This window comes from Bubalus bubalis, chromosome 17 (genome assembly GCF_019923935.1).
Source record: "Bubalus bubalis isolate 160015118507 breed Murrah chromosome 17, NDDB_SH_1, whole genome shotgun sequence".
Lineage (NCBI taxonomy): Eukaryota > Metazoa > Chordata > Mammalia > Artiodactyla > Bovidae > Bubalus > Bubalus bubalis.
In genome coordinates, this window is record NC_059173.1 from 60903332 (window position 1) to 60926941 (window position 23610).

General features: G+C 38.6%; 1 protein-coding gene across 2 annotated transcripts in view; it reads right to left on the bottom strand.

The window, feature by feature from the left end:
* The window catches only part of TTC29 (tetratricopeptide repeat domain 29), a 271190-nt gene that overhangs the window by 136443 nt on the left and 111137 nt on the right, over positions 1-23610 (bottom strand). For both annotated transcript variants that reach the window (XM_044930502.2, XM_006065705.4), the window contains exon 9: positions 11063-11154. In XM_044930502.2, the coding sequence (XP_044786437.1) occupies positions 11063-11154 (92 nt within the window). The remainder of the gene's footprint in view (positions 1-11062; positions 11155-23610) is intronic.

Here is a 23610-nt window from a genome sequence, read left to right on the forward strand (position 1 = left end):
AAAAAGCTATCAGACCCATAGCTCTGCTACGTGTTATTATTTGTCAATAGCTGAGAAGAAAATCAATTTAGCTAAGCACTGTTTTCTGAAAATCTTCCATTATGTAATGAATTAAACACCATAATTTGAACACATATTCTGCAAGACAGGCACATAAAGTCTTGGTATCTATTTTCCAGGGGACAGAGTAAAAGAACTAACACTGTTTACCTGAGTATCAGATACTGCCAATGCATTCTTTTTTCCTTTCTTATTGGTAAAAGAATGTTCTGTGTTTCAGAAATGGAATGGAGTTTTATATTACTGACGTGAATATTGCATTTTATGATTCTGTTCTCACTTTCTTATAACAAAAGTATGAATAATCTTCTTCCACACGTAGGAATAGTTCAGTTCTCCAAAAAAAATCATGAAATGTTTCGGGAATATTTCAAATGCAGATATCATGAGAGGTGCACTCATTACTTTATAATATTTGTTTTGTGGAACAACTGAAATGATATTGAGAAAGCTTGACAGTATAGGCAAATTAGTAAATAAAATAATTATTTTACTTAGAATTTTAAGCAAATTTGCAGATTTCTAGGACTAAATTGATCATATTAATTTAACTCTCAAAGATCTTTCTTGAAGTGTAATATTCAAGAAAAAATGGATGAAATGAGATAGTGAAGACTTTGTGTAACTATTTATCAAAACCATAGGGGAAATTATTATTTTTATGTAGTAAAAATGGATTCACTGAAGCTTTTTATGTTTGTGTTTCTGAAAGCAGATCTATTTTTGATGGAAGAACATTTTGCATTAGGTTTGAACGGCTGAGGATTGTTAAACTGCAGTATACACAAACAAAAAAACAAGTTCAGTGAACAAGAAACACAAAACAGTATAAATAAAACTACTGCTAGGTGAGTCAAGTTGTTTTTCTCCCGAAGGAGCTAGAGATCTCCAACACATCCAAAATTATCTGGAACTTGCTCTAACAAATAATGCTAGAGAAAAAGGCTTCCTATTATAAATTGTATGCCCCACTCAATGAATGTGCAGTGCTAAAGCCAGTATAGTTGTTAATATAACATCTGAAATATAAGCATTATATGCTGCTTAAAGGATTTGCACATTTAAAAGTTAGCAATAGATTTAGAAACCAGTCTTTCTTTGCAAGGGGAAGAGTCAAATATTTTCTTATGGGAAAGCTACAGATTATTTGTATAAGTTAAAGGACAAGGTTAAAATGTTAGACAAATATTAATTCCAGTTTTCTATATGCAGTGCACAGGTGCAACTGGAACAGCATATTATATGGTATAATCATTAAATTCATTCAACCAGACCTTAGAGAGTTAAAAACATATATTCTGAGGAACAGGACTCCTCGGTCCAAAGAATGAGAATGAAATAGTGCAGAATATTTGTGTATCAAGGTGATTCCAGTTTCCAACTGGGAAAACAGGACTGTTAACACCCACATCCCCTGACAACTGTCCAATTATGTATATCACACTTGGCCTACTGTTTGCAGTAGAAGTAATCAATAAAGGATGTGGTTGAGTGAACATAGATTTTGGTTGAACCAATGCATGAAAACTTAATCATTTACTCAGAGAGAAGAAATCAAATAGAGCAGAGATGAAACAGCCACTGAGGGGTTTGTTGATTGTGCCACCAAGTTTGTGGGCCACAGATGAAAGTAATAAGGCAAATGGAATCAGTGACAGGAGAAAATGTAAAAAGCTATTCTTAATTTCATGAATTAATAGAAATGTTTTGATGTATGTTGCAGGGTCATTTTTAGGAAATTTCGCATCAAAGCCTGGATGTTCCATTTTAAAGAATATATGAAAATTACTAGGGCATGTCATTTCTCTCAAGCAAGAAGAAATTAATTTTCAGCTATAACAGAAAGGCAATTTTCACACTTGAAACTTTGTACTGATTGATTTAAAGATCTCCACTGTGGAAAGTTTTCAAGGAAATAATTTAACCCGAGTTTGCAAAAAAATTTACAATTGGTAAGGAATAAACCCAGAGATGGACTAGTGGTGACCAGTATGTCTTCAACAACTCTCATTTTTGTGATTTTTTTCCCCCTGGATTTTTAAAAAAAATCATTCTGATTATTTGAAGAATTTCAGTAAACGAGGTGGGAAAATGCCATAAGGAAAATAAGGTTATTTCCCTCTGTATTTACTCAAATTGTTTATCTATGTAATAATAATATTTACTTGGTAATTTCTCAACTCAGTCTGTCTTTGTTTTATGGACTATAATTCTGGCTTTTATAGCTGTGTCATAGGCAATTGTTCTCATTTTAGAACACTGACTTTTTTTTCACTAGATTCCAAGTAGGAGGGAAAAGACATTGTAAATGCTTATTTTCTGTTATGCTACTTAAACCCCTGTGCAATTAATATCATTCAGACCAATAGCAAAAATAACAAGCCCTGCTCACTATTAAAACCTTCATCAATAACCTTAACACCAGGGCTGAGTCTACCATTACCAAACAGGCTACTGTATTACCAAGTCCCTAGTCTTGAGGGAATGTGGCATGTTTTTCAATTGAAAGCTTAGTATAAATTCTTATAACCATTTTAGAACCTTCCAGCCTTGCAGCTTATTCACCTTTCATGCACGCTCAGCTGATGGCCTTAAACACACACTTATCCTAGACATGGCTATCCTCTTCCATTTCCTTTAAAGAGATGAAATATGTTTATAGAGATAGGACTCCCATTAGTGAAACTTGTGCAATTGCACAGGGTAGGAGAGAGAGATTTAGAGATGATGCTAAGCTTCATGTGCAGCTTGATTTATTTTCCAGTCGCCATCACCATAATTTCCTCTATTTTGGTTGTGCTCCACTTCTTGCATGTTCCTGCTAATCTGAGGACAGTTCAGGACTGTGAAAGGGTGTGTGTGTGTGTGTGTGTGTGTGTGTGTGTGTGTGTGTATGTATGTATGCAGGTACATGCCAGAGAACACTAAGCTCTTGAAGTGAAATTTTCTAAAAATGAACACAGAATGTATATCAAAGTATTTCTGGTGATGAGTGGACTCAATTTAATAATGTGTATCAGATATATCATGAGTTTGATCCCTGGGTTGGGAAGATCCCCAGGAGAAGGAAATGGCAAGCTACTCCAGTATTCTTGCCTGGAAAATCCCATGGACAGAGGGGCCTGGCAGGCTCACAAAAGAGTTGGAAATGACTTAGTGACTAAACAACAGCAACAATCAGGTATCTAGGGTGCTGTTTTCCTACAGGTATAGAATTTTTATTTTTGAAATGTTTCTAGAGTTACTTTGCACAAATAGTGAAAGAATATGCCGTGGTTTACACTCCCCTGATTGGTACTCCAAAAACAGCAAAAAAGCTGCAAAATGGCAGATTTGGATTGGAAAGCTTACGGTGGCCTTGGGACACTTTCTTCAAGACCTTGGAGGAACCCTTTTCTATACTCTTCTGTGCATTACCTGGCTATGCATGTGCTCAGTCAAGTTCAATCCTTTGTGACCCCATGGACTATAGCCCACCAGGCTCCTCTGTTCATGGAATTTCCCAGGCAAGAATACAGTGGTTTGCCATTTCCTCCTCCAGGGGATCTTCCTGACCCAGAGATAGAACCTGTGTCTCCTGCATTGGCAGGTGGATTCTTTACCATTGCGCCACATTTATACAATTAAGAACGCATATCTACCATACAAATCACTGATGACTTCATTGGTATTTTAGTAGATAGGAATTCTTACAAGTGGAATTAACTTCATTTAGTATAAAAGTGGGAGAAGGCAATGGCACCCCACTCCAGTACTCTTGCCTGGAAAATCCCATGGACGGAGAAGCCTGGTAGGCTGTAGTCCAGGGGTTTGCGAAGAGTCGGACATGACTGAGCGACTTCACTTTCGCTTTTCACTTTCATGCATTGGAGAAGGAAATGACAACCCACTCCAGTGTTCTTGCCTGGAGAATCCCAGGGACGGGGGAGCCTGGTGGGCTGCCGCCTATGGGGTTGCACAGAGTCGGACACGACTGAAGCGACTTAGCAGCAGCAGCAGCAGTATAATGGTGAGCTGAGGATACATTTTCTTGTCCATTATATGTTTGCCCCAAGGCAGGTTGTTAGACTGTTAAAACAGTCTAACAGTTATTAGACTGTTGTTACTCGGTTGCCTCTAGCCTCCCCAAAACTTCAAGATAAATCAAATATAGCTGGATCTGAGGGTCTCCAATCAAGATGGTGGAATAGAAGGAGCTCACCTTCTTCCACAAATACATCAAAAATACACCTACATGTGAAACAGTTCTGACAGAATGCCTACTGAATGCTGGCAGAAGATCTCTGACAGCCAAAATTGTAAGAAAGATTACCACATATCCAGGTAGGATGAAAAAAGGAGGGTAAAGGAACCGTTATGGGACCTGTGTCCCAAGGAGGGAGCTGTGAAGGAGGAAGCGTTCTCTCACTCCGAGAAGCCTCTTCACTGGTAAGGAGATCAGCTGGACATAAAGGCAGCCTCAGAGGCTTAGACAAGAGTGCAGCAAGCAGCTTGCAGCAGGTAGAACAGAGAGAGAGACCTGCACAGATGGTCTGTGTCACCTCGCTGCACTCCCCAGCCCAAGATGCATATTTGGTGGTGTGCACAGGAGCTGAGTGCTAAAGCTCAGGCTTCAGGGGACAGACCTGGGGGAAAGACTGGGGTTGGCTGTGCTGAGATAGCCTAAAGGGGCTAGAGTGTGGGTCAGACTGCAAGTAGGGGGTATATTCAGAAGGAGTTTAGAAGTGAAGCATTACTATTAACAGGCACACAGAGGGAGGGGCAGGGGCCCCGCCACGCTCACAGCTGGTGCGGCTCTGCTCCTACAAGTTTGGGAACGTGCAGGTGCCAGAAGGTTGCCCACACATGGAAGCAGGGCTGAAATCAGAGCCAATCCCCAGGGGCCACAGTGCTTAGGAAGCAGAGCTGAAATCTGAGTCCTCTCTGCATGGTTGTGTGATCTGTGAATTTTTGCCACTGCTGCTGCTGGGGTTAGTCACTGTGGACTTTGAGGATACACACACACTGGGATGGGGCCAGGGTCTGGGATGCTTCCATAGCTCCCATGGCAGGTCCAGGCAGGAGGCATAACCCTCCCAGACTTCAGACAACATTACAAAGCTACAGTAATTGAAACAGTGTGGTATTGGCATTACTGTGGCTCTGGCACCTGACTCCAGTGGATCTGTGCCTGCACATCTGCTCTGGTGGCTTTGTGAATGCAGCGCCTCGGGGACACCAGGGCACACTGCCTGCATTCCCATGGTTGGGGCACTGCCAAGAGCAGCTCCCCAAACGGTGCATTTTGTAAGCCCACACAGTGAATGGCAGGTGACACCACAGAACTCACTTCCCGGTGGACAGTCCCTGAGGAGGAATACTCAGTGGCTTCTCTCCCAGTGGGAGTGCTCTGGTTCTGCAGAGAGGACCCAAATAAACAAAATAAGAAATGAAAGAGGATAAATAACAACTGATACCACAGAAATTCAGAAAAATAAGAGAATACTATGAATAACGATTGATAGGCCAATGAATTTGACAGTCTAGAAAAATGAACTAGCTTCTAGAAACATACAGCACACCAAAGCTGAATCAAGAAGAAACAGTAATTTGAACTTACTGATCACTGGAAGTGAAATAGAATATGTAAAAACATAAACAAAAACAAAACTCCCTGCAAACTAAAGTCAGTCCCAGATGGCTTTAATGTAGAATTCTCCTGAACATACAAAGAATTCATACCAATCCTTATCAAACTCTTCCAAAAGACTGAAAGAAGGGGATACCCCCCAATATCATTCTATGAAGGCATTACCCTGATACCAAAATCAGACAAAGATACTACCAAAAAAGAAAATTAAAGGCCAATATTTTTTATAAGTGTAGATGCAAAAATTCTTCACAAAATATTAGCAAACTGAATCCAACAACACGTAAAAACAGTAAGAACAACATGTTAAAAAATCCCTTTTAAATATATCAAAAAATAAAATACATAGGAATAAACCCTACAAAGGTGAAAGATCTATATGGTGAGAATTATAAAACACTAATTGAAGATAATACAAAGAGATGGAAAGATAACCCATGCTCTTGGATTGGAGGAATTAATATTGTTAAAATGGCCATACTTCCCAAAGCACTCTACAGATTTAATGAGATCCCTATCAAATTACCCATGACATTTTTCATAGAATTAAAACATATAATCTTAGATTTTATATGGAGCCATAAAATACCCAGAATCGCCATAGCAATCTTGAGCAAAAAGAACAAAGCAGGAGCCACAACCCTCCAAGATATAAGACAATACTACAAAGCTTAAGCAATTGAAAGAGTGTGCTATTTGCACAAGAGCAGACAAATGTATTAATGGAACAAAATAGAGAGCCCAGAAGTAAACCAACACACCTATTGTCAATTAATCTTTGACAAAGAAAGTACAGTGGAGAAAAAGTCTCTTCAGCAAGTTGTGTTGAGAAAGTTGGACAGCCACTTTTAAATCAATGATATTAGAACAATCCCTTGCACTGTTCACAAAAATAAACTCAAAATGGCTTAAAGATTTAAATAAGACACGACACCATAAAACTCCTAGAAGACAACATGAGCAAAACATTCTCTGACATAAATTATAGCAATGTTTTTGTAGATCAGTCTCGCAAGTCAATGTAAATATAAGTGAAGTCATTCAGTCATGTCCGGCTCTTTTGTGACCCCATGGACTGTAGCCCTCCAGGCTCCTCCATCCATGGAATTTTCCAGGCAAGAATATTGGAGTGGGTTGCCATTTCCTTCTCCAGGAGATCTTCCTGACCCAGGGATCGAACACAGGTCTCTTGCATTGCAGGCAGACGCTTTACAGTCTGAGCCACCAGGGAAGCTCAATGTAAATAAAAGCAAGGCTATTAAACAAATGGGACTGAATTAAACTTACTTTTTTGCACAGCAAAGGAAACCATAAACAAAATGATAAGATAACCTACAGACTGTGAGAAAATCTTTGTACACCATGCAAATAACAGGGCTTAATTTCCAAAATATACAAATAGTTCATACAACTCAATATGTAAAAAATGAACAACTCAATCAAAAGTGGGCAGAAGACCTAAATAGACAGTTCTCCAAAGAAGACATACAGATGGCCAATAGAGACATGGAAAAATGATTAACTTTGCTAATTATTAGAGAGATGCAAAACAACACTACAATCACCTCACACTGATTAGAATGGCCAACATTAAAAAGTCTACAAATAATAAATGGTGGAGAGAGTATGGAGAAAAGGGAACTCTCCTACAGTGTTGGTAGGAATATAAATTAGTGCAGCCACTATGGAAAACAGTATGGACATTGCTTAAAAAACTAAAAACAGAACTATGATATGAGCCAGCAATCCCATTCCTGAGCTTCTATCCAGAAAAGAAAAAAATTCTCATTCTAAAAGATTCATCCACCACAAAGTTTATAGCAGCACTATTTATAACAGCCATGGAAGCAACCTGAGGGTCCATCAACAGATGAATGGATAAAGATGTGGTATATATATGCAACAGAATATTACTCAATCATAGAAAAGAATGAAACAACACCATTTGCAGCAACATGGATGGACCTCGAGATTATCATATGAGGTGAAGTTAGTCAGAGAAAGACAAATATCACATGATATCACTTATATGTGGAATTTAAAATATGATGCAAACGAATTTATAAAACAGAAACAGACTCACAGACATAGAAAACAAACTTTTGGTTACCAAAGGGGAAGAGGGTGAAAGGATAAAATGGGAGTTTCAGATTAGCAGATACAAACTACTATATATAAAATAAACAACAAAGTCCTACTATATATCACAGGGAACTATATTCAATATCCTGTAACAAACCATAATGGAAAAGAATATAAAATATTCTTTTATGAACAAAGTGATATATATATCACTTTGCTATATATCAGATACTACCACAATGTTGTAAATCAATATATATATATATATATATATATATATATATAGTTGAAGTAGAGTTGATTTTTATATATATATATATATATATATGGATATATATGTGGACCCTTTTTCTCAAATAATGCTTAAGCAGCCAAATTAAAACATTTGACTGTTGTTGTTGTAAAACTAATTGTTCAACTCTCCCCTCAGGTTTTACGGTATTGCTGCTATTTACTCGCTAAGTTGTGGCAAATTCTTTGGGACCCCATAAACTGCAGCAAGCTAGGCTTCCCTGTCCTTCACCATCTCACTGATTTTGCTCAAACTCATGTCCACTGAGTCCATGATGCCATGCAACCATCTCATACTCTGTCACCCCTTTCTCCTCCTGCCCTCGTTCTTTCCCAGCACCAGGATCTTTTCCAGTGAGTCAGCTCTTCCCATCAGGTGGCCCAAGTATTAGAGTTCAGCATCAGTCCTTCCAATGAATATTCAGGGTTGATTTTCTTTAAGATTGACTGGTTTGATCTCTGCAGTCCAAGGGACTCTCAAGAGTCTTCTTCAGCACCACAGTTTGAAATAATCAATTCTTCAGTGCTCAGCTTTATTTTGGTCCAACTCTTATATCTATATGTGACTACTGGAAAAACTACAGCTTTGACTATACAGACCTCTGTCTGCCAAGTGATGTCTCTGCTTTTTAATACACTGTCTAGCTTTGTCATAGCTTTACTTCCAACAAATAAGTGTCTTTTATTTTATTTATTTATTTATTTTTTATTTTTAAACTTTACATAATTGTATTAGTTTTGCCAAATATCAAAATGAATCCACCACAGGTATACATGTGTTCCCCACCCTGAACCCTCCTCCCTCCTCCCTCCCTATACCATCCCTCTGGGTCTTTTAATTTTGTGGCTGCAGTCACCGTCTGCATTGGTTTTGGAGCCAAAGAAAATGAAGTCTGTCACCGTTTCCATTTTTTCCCTATCTATTTGCCATAAAGTGATGGGTTCAAGATGCCATGATCTTAGTTTTTTGAATGTTAAATTTTAAGCCAGCTTTTTCTCTCTCCTCTTTCACCTTCATCAAAAGGTATACAATATAGATGAGAAATTCAAATCGTGGAGTGGAAAATAAAATATTCCAGATGAGACCCCAGTTTAACAGGTGAAAAGTATTTTAAGATGACCGCAGGTTTTCAGAAGTTTCAAAAATAACTATAAAGACTATCAGTAACCAAAGGTGAAGACCAACACTTGTTTTGTGACATAGTTAGTGCTAATATAACAGGTTATAGAAGAAAAGATTTTTCCCTGAAGTTTTATCTCTTTGGTTATATTAAAACATAATGTCATTTTGTACAAATTATTTTATAAGCATGTTAAGGGATGCATTTATTTAACTGTTTAGGCTTAGGCTAGGTCTGCTGCTACAAGGCAAGACAAATCATCCAATTGTTTCCTACGGATTCTAAACAGGGTTCACAGCAGACTCAAGCAATTAAATAATCAAAATGAGCTGAACAAAAGGGTACAGAGTTGGTGTGCTCCAGACAGACATTAAATTGAATCCTTACATATCTCTTTTTTGTGTGTTCAAACATCTGCTTCTTTCCAGTGATTATTTGGAAAAGAAAAGTTTAAGGGATAGCTAGGTTGATCATCCACAGGACAGTTATCAACCTTCATTTGAAGGGACCACAATGCTTACAGGTTGCTTGCTTCACCCCTGGCTGGCCCTGCCTTCCTAGAGTATATGTCCATACCCTTCTTATAAACATGTCTGTCCCAATCATTCATCCAGTGAAGACTGCAGTGCACTTAATTTATTTTGTTTGGCACCTTACACTTCATTGGTGTTGGTGTTTTGATATTTAATTAATTATTTATTTAATATTTAATGATTATTACATTGGCAATGATAATTACATAATGAAGATCCATTTTTCAATGCATTAGACATTCTAAGTGCCTTTGGAATAATAATTTTACCTTTTAAAACACCACCAGTTGTATGTATTTACAACTGAAATACAGATAGGAACAAATCAGAATTTGACACAATCTATATTTACTTCTGGGCTTCCGTGGTGGCTCAGCAGTAAAGAATCTGCCTGCCGATGTAGGAAACGCAGGTTCGATCCCTGGGTCGGGAAGATCCCCTGGAGAAGGAAAGGGCAACCCAGTCAAGTATTCTTGTCTGGGAAATCCCATGGGCAGAGTAGGCTGGAGGGCTACACAGTCCATGGGGTTGCAAGCGGGTCGGACACAAGTGGACTAAACAACAATAACAACAATATTTACCAGTACTATTACTACTACATAGTAATACTATGTATTACTACTACATAGTTAATACTACTACTACAAAACTATTTAAAAGCTATATATTGGATATAAGGTAACATACCAAAAACCAAGGCCATAACTTTGATAACTTTTCTTATTCTTACTCTATCTTGGCTAAATATAATGCAGTGATTAAATGGAGTACACAATGATCACAATATGATGAGTGAATGCCATATCATATATTTTCCATGGAAAAAACTGTATCACAAGTTGTTTATGTATATTTTTGTTCAATTTTTCTGTTTTAAATGAAACACTGGGAATATTGTTTTTGCACCTGATTGTTTATCCAGATGTGCTCAAAGGAGAGATGGATGTCTTAATGGTAGAAGCATAAAATGGAAGCTTTCCTCAAAGAAGAGATCTGGAAAGGTTATGGTGAACCGCAGTCACTGAAGCGTACTGCCTATGTGGTCTCTGCTTTTTTAACCTGTGAGAGGTGACCTGATTTTCCCCTCTCATTCAAGGTCATCACCAAACTTCCAGAAAATCAAAACGTAAAATAATATGGAGGAGGGACAGACAAAGAAGAGTTTAGGTGCAAGTTTAAAAATACCACCTTGGCTTAAAATAACTTATGATGAAAGGGTCACTTAAGAAGGGCACTGCTTAAAATTTAAGCAGGCAGTAATGGAAAGCGACAGACCTCAAACAATCTAAGTCTTTCACAGTTGAGTGAATTCACAGTGACAGCAAGACAAGGATGTGCAAACTTACCTCTGCAGGACCTTGGCCGTGGCTTCATAGGCTCTCCCCAGGCTGAGATCATCATTCAGGTCTGTAGAGATTTTGCCGTAAGTGTTGAGGACCTATGGGGAAAGAGCAATATGTATTAAACATATAACATGACCAGATTCACTGATGTTTCATTTCAAAACAGAAAAGATCCAAATTAATAGTTGTCTTTCATGTCACCATAAAATTTTTTTATTAAAAATTCATGTTGGTTTGGTTTATTTTTATCTATTGTATTACTCGTTTCACAGCGATCTCTTTGAGCCTTGACAGTGAAGTCTTACTTTTGTAAAAATAATTCTTTTCCTGCACAATCCAAAATCTTCCAATTGATATAACTTAGGTGTGAATAAAAACTGAATGGGTTACAACATTATTTGAAAATATAGGACTATTATCTTAGGTAATATAAGGCAGATTATAATAGTCTACTAGGGTAGGTTAAATATCACTTCTCTTCCTATGACTAGCTGTTTGAAAAGCATGAATTTAGGTGCCAGGCAATTTCTAAATCTATCATTTTATTAGAGGCATATCTCACAGTTTGTACACGTGTTCAGAATACACTAAAACTATTTCTTACAAATGTACTTCATTACCAACAATCTCTTCAATAATCAAAAGATTATGGCTGCCACAGCCAAATGTATGATCTTAATTTAACACTGACATCTGCATGGTATGATTTTCCTTTTTATTCTATTTCCTTTCCAAGGGCTAGAATAAGGAAAATAAAATTCCTTCTTCCTCCTTCATTGTTACTTGACCCAACCTATTACACACATGAAGACACAGGAAATCTCCAAAGACCTCTTTGGAAATCCTTTTTGCACATTTTCTAAGAAAGAATTAGTGAAAGTCATTTGACAGCATTGAGAGAGAGTCAGCATGAGGGAAGATGGACATTCAGGATGTGTCTTCAACCTGAATTAGGCATCTTAGAAAGTTTGCATGTTAGAGACAGTGTTGATATCCATCTTTACTTTCTTAAAGTTAATATTTAGGAAATAATTTTAGTGAGGCCATGGTGATATCTCCTAATTTGTGTGTGTCTATGTGTGGTTTACTAGTGACTGTTTGACATAATACTGATATTAAAACTTACTGATACATCTTGACCCGGTGTTGTAATTCCTGTTAAACCTGCGAAGTTCAACAATTCAATTCTTATTTTTAAGCCTCTTAGTAAGTCTTGTATGAACCTGAGAATTTTCTGTTCACTCTGTCCTGCACAAATGACTGTCTGATATGACATGACATAGAGCTTTCTGAGTTAAAGGACAGAATCTTTGAATTTTGTGAATTTATAAGAGACTTTATTAAATCCAAACATCAAAATATTTAGGAAGAGATTGTTTGGTGTCTCTTTTGGCCTAGACTTGTTTTATATGACATTCTAGAAATTTAAAGATCAAATATTACTATATTTTTGTGTCAAAAACAATTTATTCAGTAAATATTGTTGTGGCTGCCAGTGCTGTGATAGACCCTGCATGCTTGCGTGCCAAGGTGCTTCAGTCACGTCTGACTCTCTGCGACCCCATGGACTATTATATATAGCCTGCCAGACTCCTCTGTCCATGGAATTCTCCAGGCAAGAATACTGGAGTATGGTTGCCATGCCCTCCTCCAAGGGAATCTTCCTGACCCAGAGATCGATCCTGGATCTCCTGCAGCTCCTGTGCTGCAGCTGGATTCTTTACCACTGAGCCACCGGGAAAGCCCAATATTAGACCCTGGAAAATCTTACAGAGAAGAGAGCATGCCTACAGACCTTCAAGGCATTTACAGTCTAGTGGTACAGAGGTTTGCACTGATGCAGCTGTCTGAATTAGTAATGACTGAAGACACGTTTCTCCAGAGCTTCAACTGCTTATCCTGCACCATGCTCCCATGCCCCTGCTCACTGTGAACCCGGAAGCAGTAATGTAACATCTGGAAGTACCCAGCATTATCCTAGGACTGTGCCTCCTTTGACCATGGTTAGGAGGACAGGTGCCCAAGACAGATAGGTAAACACTTCAGTATTGACGGCTCCTCTCCCACACAAGTACGCAGCACTCCCAGGGAGCAGCCGGAGCAAATACCAGCTCAGTGTGGGCTTCTAGTTTTGACCTTGGACTTGGTTTTACAGAAGCTTCCTCATGGAACACGATGGGGTTGGCTGGAATGAACACTCACCTTAGAGGAAGAAGACTGGGATGCAAGATGCACTTCTACTACACCCAACACATCTGGCCTAAGAAATCTCCCTGAGAAGCTTTCCTCAGAAGCAGAAATGAAAACCTCCCTGAGAGGTGTGAGATAATACAGAGAGCTATTTGAACTTGGGATGAGAATTTTCTGGGACTCTGCTAACCAGCCATCAGTGAAGAGCTCCTGGAGAACCCCTCCTCAGAGTAAAGACAACACATTCTATCTGTGACTTGAGAGAGTTCATCACTCAGCTTAAACACTTTACCTAAAAATAGGAAATATACAGGCAGTGGGAAAAATATAGTTCATTACTAGCCAAAAGGGGAATATATACATACACACACACACACACACATATATAAAATATACATATATATGGTATGTGGAAAAATAACATAACATTATAAACTGTGTAGAAAATAACTGTTGGTGGGAATGTAAATTGGTGCAGCCACTATGGAAAATAGTAGGGAGGTTCCCTAAAAAACTAAAAGTAGAGCTACCATATGATCCAGCAATCCCACTCCTGGGCATATATCCAGAAAAGACAAAATCTCTAATTTAAAAAGATACATGCCATACAATATTGTAAAGTAATTAACCTCCAATTGAAATAAATAAATTTGTATTTAAAAAAAAAGATAAAGGCCCTTATTTAAAGGCCTTTCCCATTTGAGGATTAAAGGAATATGCTTATCTCCTTCAAAAAAAAAAAAGATAATGCACTCCAGTGTGCACGGAAGCACTGTTTACAATAGCCAAGACGTGGAAGCCACCTAAACGTCCATCGACAGATGAATGGATAAACAAGATGTGGTGTATGTACACAGTGGAATACTACTGAGCCACGAAGAATGAAATAACGCCATTTGCAGCAACATGGATGACCCTAGAGATTAGCATACTAAGTGAAGTAAGTCAGACAAAGATAAATATTATAGGATATCACCTATATGTGGAATCCAAAAAATAATACAAAAGTATCTATGTACAAAATAGAAACAGACTCACAGACATAGAAAACAAACTGTTAATTATCAAAGAGGAAAGGGAGAGATAAATTAGGAGTACAGGATTAACAGATACACACTACTATACATAAAATAGATAAGAAACAAAGGTTTACTTTGGGGACACTGTTCAATATCTTGTAATAACTTATAATGGAAAATAATCTGGAAAAAAAACCTGATTCACTTTGCTGTACATCTGAAACTAACAACATATTGTAAATCAATTATTCTTCAATTCAAAAAAATGAATATTAGATACCTCAAAAAAACTCAAATTGTGTAGAAAATAAAGATGTGTTATATTGACCTTACAGTAAGTTATGTTACCTGCTTTTTAATTAAGGTACAATTTGCAAATTAATGAATATCAATCAACTTAAATCACTAGACAAATAGTGGAATCTTCTTTACAAAGAATACTTGAAGTGAGAAAATACAGTGTGGAAATCTGAAAGATCCACTGTATTTGATTGAATATCCCTGTGGCATGCAATTTGTTGGAAACAAATCTAGTGTCTGGAAGGTTAAATTCTGTCATCACAAATCAAAGATAAGAGAAGAGAAAAAAGAATATCAGGTGCAAAGTATTTTGATGCATTCAAAACTCATTGTCATGGTGGTCATTTAGTCGCTAAGTCTAGGGGAAGGGAGATTCATAGTTTTTGTCTTTTCTACTTTCTAGGCAGCTCAATGTGTTTGGTGAAAATGCCACATCAAAGATGGTGCAGTTGGCTGCCTGGTTTCCCATCATTCCAAGGTTTCAAGGTTTAATGCTTAGGGAAAGGAGGGGAAATACTTTTCTGTCTCCTTCTGGCATGGCACAGAGCATGCACAACTCAAACTAATAAAGATCCGTGGCATGAAGTTTAAAATGGGTTTCTGCACTCTGGCTGGTGACCCAAACTGCCATTGTTTCTGTAGGAAAATAACCCATGGAAAACGACATCTAAAATAAGTTACAGCATCTAGCCCATTTGAGATGGTAATTTTGTAGCTTTTCAAAAATTTCAGTAATCTCCACTTCTTTTATTTCAGATTTTTGGTAATTTTTCTATATACATTTCTTTGTCCACTTACTACCTTCCCCCCACTACTCTCTTCCTTAGTTAATGCAATACTTGAAACCAGCTGGGACTTTTATTCCAAGGGCATTGACCAGGCTTTGGAAAGGCCTTACGGGAAATTAATCAAATCTCTATATGGGTGCTCAAATTTTCTTTAAATACCTTAGACTCGAGTCAGACAGGCTTACTACTGAGCTAAGTGACATGTGTCAAGTGACTTAGTATCTGTGAGTTTTATTTCCTTGGGTATAACATTGAAATGAATAAAGTCTACCTTGAAAAGATGGTATAAGGTTCTACTCCTAAGGATTTGAATGAAGCACCTGCTTAGTTTTCCCAAGTCTTATCTAACTGAGTAGTTCTCAAACGGGGGTTGTTTGCCTCATAGGGGATATTTGGCAATGTCTGGACATGTTTTAGGCTGTCATAATTGGGAGAAGCCAGGGATGCAGCCCAACAGCCTATATATCCCCTTCTCCCATGACAAAGAAGTGACCAGTTCCAAATGTAAATAGCACTGCCATTGAGAAATTCTCATCTAGTCTTTGCTAGAACAATTTTCCTGATGGGAGACTAGGCACTGAATCATTGGAGAGTTACGTGAAAAAAGTTTTTTAGTTAAGTTGAATCAAAATCTATACTCTGCCTGCTAGCCAAGGTTGTGTTTTGTGGGACAAGATAAGTCCATTCCTCTTTCATGTGATGGTTCTTCCAATACCTGAAAGAGCTGTGTTTTCCTCCTTAAAGCCTCCAAACTCATAGAGGCATCCAAGACACTCCCAAACAAGTGAGGATGAAACCCCAACAGTTTTGCTCAACATTTGAACATTTTATTTCAAATTTTGTCTACAAGTCTAAGAGTTCTGGAAGAGTTTAAATAAACCCAACTGCACCAAAATACATTTATAAAACCACAACAGGGATCCATCAGACTTGTCTGTAAATAAGAAGTTATGAGCCCATTGCCTGGGGTGCATTTTTTAAAATCTTTTTCTTCCTTGCCCACCATAAAAAGGCAGCAGAGCGAACATTTTGTTATACAGCCCTACACAAAACCCAAATTGTGCCACTTTATAACAAAGGTGCAGCACTGAGCTCTACACTGTGCATTACTTTGGAGAGAAAAAGGAAATGATACAGATTTATTCTTGTGCAATAAGAAATACAGAAATAAAAAAAATCAAGTTTGCCATCTTGAGCTTGAAATCATTGTCAAATCTTATCGGAAATACATTTATTCTGATTTCTGGCAATCTAACCCCCTTTAGCCATTTCACAGTTGGTGAGCAGAAAGGATGTTTCTGCCTCATTTACAGCGTCTGAACATGATTCAGACAATCAACTGCAACATTAGTCAAAGAAATCAGTGGCTAATGATTTCTGACAAGCGCTGCAGTAACAGGCTGAGGACCAGACTGGGCAGCAACGGCACTGAGGGCATTTACTAGGGGCAGCCATAGGCGATGGGAGAAGGCGATAAAAATGAGCGTAAACAGAACTGTTTCCCCAACACGTAAAGGCTCTTACACACTTTCTGCAAAGGCGTAGTATCTGACATGCAGTAAATACAGTCATCTTTTGCTTCAAATATGTTATATTGAATGAACACTGAGGACAATCAAGTGTGCAGCTCTGCAAACAATAACACATGAAGTAGTTAAATATTTTGCATTCTGCTGAAACTATACCCTTAAGTTAGGAGAAGTCTAGCATTACTATTTATATTGATCATTTGGACTGTGTATTCTTTCTCCGTGAAATGCATTACTCATCATTTAAACTGTTACAAACCGACTGTTTACATCACCTGACACAGAAAGGGAAGGCTGAAGGCCCAGTGCAGAAAGAACCGAGTGTTAAAAGACTGAGTTCTTGCTTCTCTTAGGCCTCAAGCTCAGACTGTGACCCTGGACAGGTCACTTGGCTACCTTGAGCTTCAGTTTCCAAGTCTGAAAGATAAAGGGGTAGGACCAAAAGATCCAGAATTCTCCATTCCAAAAATATGATTTTGATTTTAGACTACGTTGATATATTAAGTAGTTGAAGATATGTCCTAATTACTTTCAATCATTTATCTTTAGCTTCAAAATCCCTGATGAATTTATCTTATGTTTAATTTTTTTAAAACAAGAGAAACTAAATGATAAGTCATTTCATTCACTTGAAATTTTATTTTCAACCTTTCTCCCTTATTTGAAAAATATTGCATATTCTTAATGAACTGATTTTAAAAAAATATCCCTACCATGGAGTAAGTGATAACAAGAAAGGCTAAATCTACAAAGCTTTTGGTTCATATTAAATAGTGATTGTTACATACACAATGATCAGTGCTGTTCAAAGACAGTAAACATTTTTATACCTTGAAATATTTAAAAATTGGATGAAAATTCACCGTGAATTTCACTTAAATTCATAAACTGAATTAGAATTGCTGGTTAATCTCTCACATCTTAGAAGTTTACATTGCATTTTCAAAAGCTGCTGCTGCTGCTGCTGCTGCTAAGTCGCTTCAGTCGTGTCCGACTCTGTGCGACCCCATAGACGGCAGCCCACCAGGCTCCCCGGTCCCTGGGATTCTCCAGGCAAGAACACTGGAGTGGGTTGCTATTTCCTTCTCCAATGCATGAAAGTGAAAAGTGAAAGTGAAGTCACTCAGTCATGTCCGACTCTCAGCGACCCCATGGACTGTAGCCCACCAGGCTCCTCCGTCCATGGGATTTTCCAGGCAAGAGTACTGGAGTGGGGTGCCACTGCCTTCTCTGTTTCAAAAAGCTATAAGGGTAGAAATAAATCTCAAAAATTTCCAAGAATTTTCTTTCACTAAAAGCTCTCTATACATACATTCAATATATAGATGACCCTCAAACTCCAAAGCAATGAAACAGAATTCCACTTACAAACAAAAGTTTCCTCAGTAGTAAATTGGAACATATTACTTAAAACTCATTTTCTAAATCAGTCAATATATGTGTGTACTATATTAACAAGAGACATGTTCACAAAGAATTTTTATTCGAATTCTCAATGATTATTTTCTATGCGGTAAATCAGAAAGCATGGAAACATTTATCTTGTACAGCCCAATCATGGTGTGAGTTATATTTATAGCTCCTTGAAAAGAAAATTTCCCTGCCCTTTATTTCCGGCTTGGGAAATCCACAGGAGGTTTTGCTGTATATTTTTTAGAAGGCCCTTGACCAAAGGCATCACTGAGGTGGCCAGACAGGAAAAGTTTTATTCAGTGGAAGAATAGAGTGATCAGTTAGCTCAGTCATGTTCTCTGAGGAAATTCAGGAACACCACACAGAGGGTAATGGCAGACGTGAGAAGGTGCTCAAAGACCACCAAGAGTGTGGTCAAGTCACGTCAACAGAGTGGGTCAGACAGACGACTACTGCTAAGAGGGTAATAAGGAAGCTGAGCCCCTCTTCTCCCAGGACTCCTCCAGTTCCCGAGAGTCTTTCAGTTTGTGAAGCCAACTGTCCACTGATCCTGGGGACTCACGGGCTATGCTCTCCCTTCTGGCCACGGGAATCTTTACAAGCAATGACTTACCAGAGGTCATCTGCATGAGCCTCTTTCTTGCACCCAAAGGAAAAAGCTGAGAAGTGCTGAGAGTTAAAAGAGTTCTGTGGAACTCAAGTGGCAAGTAAATAACTTCAAGCCTTTCTCCCCTTCCATGTTTATCAGTGAAAGACAATACAGGCGGATTCTTTCTACCATGAGAGTCGATGCAGGTTACATAAAATGATTAAAGATTTCACTGTCAGAAAAGATTTGAGAGGAAATTTTTGCATAGTTTTTAAACTAACAAAGTCTCCAGTTCCACTCCTTGGAAAAGACCCTGATGCTGGCAAAGACTGAAGGCAAAAGAAGAGAGTGGCAGAGGATGTGATGTTTGGATAGCATCACCGATTCAATGGACATGAACTTGGGCAAACTCCGGGAGATGGTGAGGTACAGGGAGGCCTGGCCTGTTGCAGTCCATGGGGTCACACAGAGTTGGACAGGACTGAGCACACACACACAAGTGTTAAATGAATGTGGTCGAGTTATGGAAGGTACTGGTAATACAGTACCTGTAGGAGCATTAGGACAACAATGTTTATAGGAGGATGAAAAGGGAGTGTGAAGAATGATTATGTTATACTTATGATAACATTACCAGCCACTTCAGTTGTCTGCTATTTATGGAGACTAAAAAGGGTGGTGGCAAACAGAATCAAATGAAGAGCCCATCAAATTTAATTTGGCCAAACAGGTACTGTCACTTTGCCCATGCAGAAATGGCAACATGCATGTCTTACTGGAATGTGCGGGACTCTGGAAACCTCCCTCCAGCCCCAAAGACCTCCTGCCGTCAGGAATCAACTCAGATCTCTCCATCTCCATGCCCCTCTGCCTGTACTGCTCTTTCTGATTTCATGCACGACTCTTCTGGTGGGCAGACACACACATACACACACACACACACACACACACACACACACACAAAACACACACACACTCTACTCTGTGCTGTTTCACCGCTGAGTAAAGCACCATATGTATCTACTTAATAATGTTTCTTTCTCTCCAATTAGATCACAGGTGCCACAAGATCAGGAACGATATCTGTTTTTCTCTCTGTTGTACCCTTAGCTCCTAGTCTTATGATAATGTAGAAGTGAAGAGATGCAGGTTTGATCCCTGGGTCAGAAGATCCCTTGGAGGAGGAAATGGTAATCCACTCCAATATTCTTGCCTGGGAAATCCCATGGACAGAGGAGTCTGGTGGGCTACAGTCCATAGGGTCGCACAGAGTCGGACACAACTGAGCACACACATAATTGTTGAATGAATGTGGTAGAGCTTTGGAAGGTCCTGGTGATACAGTACCTGCAGGAGCATTAATGTGGATATAATGAGCCGTTGTATTACATAATATAATATTGTATATAATATTTACTTGGCTATAAATATAAATATATATATAAATAATATATGTATTTACTTGGCTCAAAGGAAATAAGCTCATATATTAAGTATTATATAATATTAATATATTACATATAATGTATACCAGAGCTTAATATATATTATATATATAATATATATATTAATTATATTATATATATAATATATATATTAATTATATTATATACTGTTTTGCCTTATAACTCACTCAATAAGGAAAAAATGCAGCACTTTAAAACTATGGTAAATAGAAAGCATGTGAACATTTTTAGTTAACAGCCATCCTGGAGAGTTCAAGTACCATAACAGCAAACAAGTCAGACTCCTAAAGGAAGATTCAAATGACATTTTTCTTTTTTTCTGTGCCAGGTGGCTTGTGGGATTTTAGTTCCCCAACCAGGGATTAAACCTGGGGCTGCAGCAGTGAAAGCGATGAGTCCTGACCACTGGAACGCCAGGGAAGTCCCTATATGACATTTTAAAATGACAAGAATTCCCCTATCTAAATGTGTGCCTATTTCATCTGGTCACATTTCTAACTAAACAACTTTCTCTCATTATGAGCCCAAGTGGAATTTAGCGAGGAGGAAGATTAGAGGCTGAAATTATGTTAGATTCGTCATGGTATCTTGAGTCATTCTTCCTCTCTGTAGAAGGATTATAGATCACTTTTTTCCTCTCTTTTAATCTAGACAACTACAGTTTCTACTCTAAAAGCAACAAGTCGGAGAGTTGAGCAATGAAAAGCCACTAGCTTGGTGACACACCAAGCTCCTCAGCTTGCCCTGAAATGGCCACTTACCAACCTCCCTCCATTGGACCATTTTGCACAAAACGGTTTCTGGTTCCACAGGGAAGGCTCACGGAGGGTTCTATATTAGCAAGTGATGACCTGGAAGGTTTTAATAAACACTGATCCTGTGACAATTTCTGTATTTCTGCATGAACCAATTACCACTAGGAGATTTGTCTTTCCCGTGGCGGAAAAACCATCATCTATTCATAATCCCTCTTACTAGATTTTTTCCTCATTTAAGGCTGGATTCAATAAAATTTCATTCTGGTTCCTCCTTCTGAGAAATCCATAAAAGCCTTGAGAAAACATTTTGAGCATATTGTCTCCATACAATTTGATATCCTTTCCACCACAGGCCATTACTCTGGTAAACTCAGTAAACCCTAATTTAGATCCACAATGTAATGCTTTCCTATCTGGCTGCATGAACACGTTTCTTGAAAATAAAACACGGTAGGAAAGTCTTCCTCTGAAGGCCTGCACACAGAGGAAGCTTCATCTATTTCCCTTTCACCGTGCGAGAAGAGACGAGAAAACAATTTATGAGTCATTTCCATTCTGACAGATGTGACAATGATGGGATATGCGATGCCTGCCAAGAGCTTTTATCAACTAGGTTATAACGACGAGTAATAAGTGTAAATAATAAATGGCTGGAATCTTAGGGGAAACGGTGGCAATATGAAACGATGTTTGGTCCTTCCGATGGGGGCTCTGTGACTCTTGGAATTCCCTGTCTTCCCAGTAGAGTTTTGGCCTGACAATAAACAACAGTTTAGTACTTTATCTAATCCTAGCCAGGAGGTGAGTTCAACAGCAAGCTTTTGCAGATGTTCACATCCAATAATCTATCCATAATTGATGAAACAGGGAGGTCAGATGTAATGGCTGCTGCTATTCCAGCAACAAATAAATGGTTATTGACAAAACAAGCCAGCGTGGTGCAGAGCGCGGAGCAGTGACAGGCGGGCGGTGAGGCTGAGCGGAGGCCGGGAGGACGATTTGGATTTCTTGGCAGGCGAGCCGAGTGGCAGGAGAGCCACACTGACACACAAACAGATACAGGGGCCTTGGAAAAGAAAAGGGAGGTTGCCGAAGCGTGCACGCGTGCGCGCGCGCACACACACACACACACACACAGAAGAAGAAGAAGGAGAAGAAGACAGTTGGAGGCAGAGAAGAAAGGTTAAGTGAGCCTAGGGAAAGGCTGGGGACCCAGGTAAGTGCAAATGTGTGTGGTTCAGAAATGCCTTTGAATATGTGTGCTGTGACCCAGCTGGCTGGCTGCTTTCATCACCGGTGTGTCTTTGCTCACATCGCTGGCTGTCACTCTGTACTGCCTGGATGACTCGACCACCAAAGTGGATGCACGGGACACCTTGGTGCCCAAACCCTCCCACTGAGGGATATTCACTGATATTCCATTTAACACTGCAGATGCCATTTTTTCCTATATATTAAAAAAAAATCTAGGAAAGTATTTTCAGATAAGCCAAAATTGCATAATTGTGCAGCTGCCCAGTTTCTCAAGACTGAGACTAATCCTGAAATACATACTGCCTAAAATCAAATTTAGTGCTAAGGACTGTGAGTGGAAGGCAAAGTTTTCTTTAACAGTAAAAGGACGAACATGACACTCTAGTCACCTCAACCTAGGCAGAGAGTATAAGAAATGCAATAATCGAGTATACTTTTATTGACTGAATAAAATTCAAGATATTTAAATGTAAATAAACAGCTGAAATCTTACATTTCTACTCCAGTGCTAAAAAATAATGTTTTTTACACAGTTTTCTATGTAATATAAGATGAAGAATGGTAGAATGAAATGGTGCTTATTACTGCTATAGGTAGCCATAAAGAGGCTTGGGACAGAGCTGTTTTAAATATTAATATTCTGAAAATCACTTAAATTAATTTAACACTCTTCAGTGGTTTATTTAGAAGTGTGATTTATTTTATACTCTGCAACCAATCCCTTTGATCAGCCCTGAAATAACATATGAGCTGAAAATAAAAAGGCAAAACAAATTGCTGCTAACATTCTTATAGTAAGTTTTAGGCTTTATAGGCTAAACTAGAAAATTACCATTATATTGGGCATTTTCAAATTGTTTATCAATACCTAGAAACAGAGAATTATAGAGCCCCAAAGATCATTTCTGCAATCATGTTCTAGTGACTTGGCTTCTTGAGCTCTGCCATCTGCCCTGCTGGGGTCTCCCTAGTCAGCAACTTCGACCTACCCCAGACCCTGGAACCATTCCTACCCACGGTCTTCCAGGGCAGAAGCTTTGTATCAGATTGCTTTGCCACAAATTATACTTTGATTTCAAACTTTATTAAAAGTGACCAGGTTCTTTCTGTGTGCCTTGAAACCAAGTCCCCCGTAACTGTCCCAGCGTTTGGAGCTGCATCCCTGCTTTCTTACCTGAATCTCTGTCTTGGTACCTGGTCGGGTCCCTACTTGCTATGAGTCTGGAGACCTTCCTTACCACCATC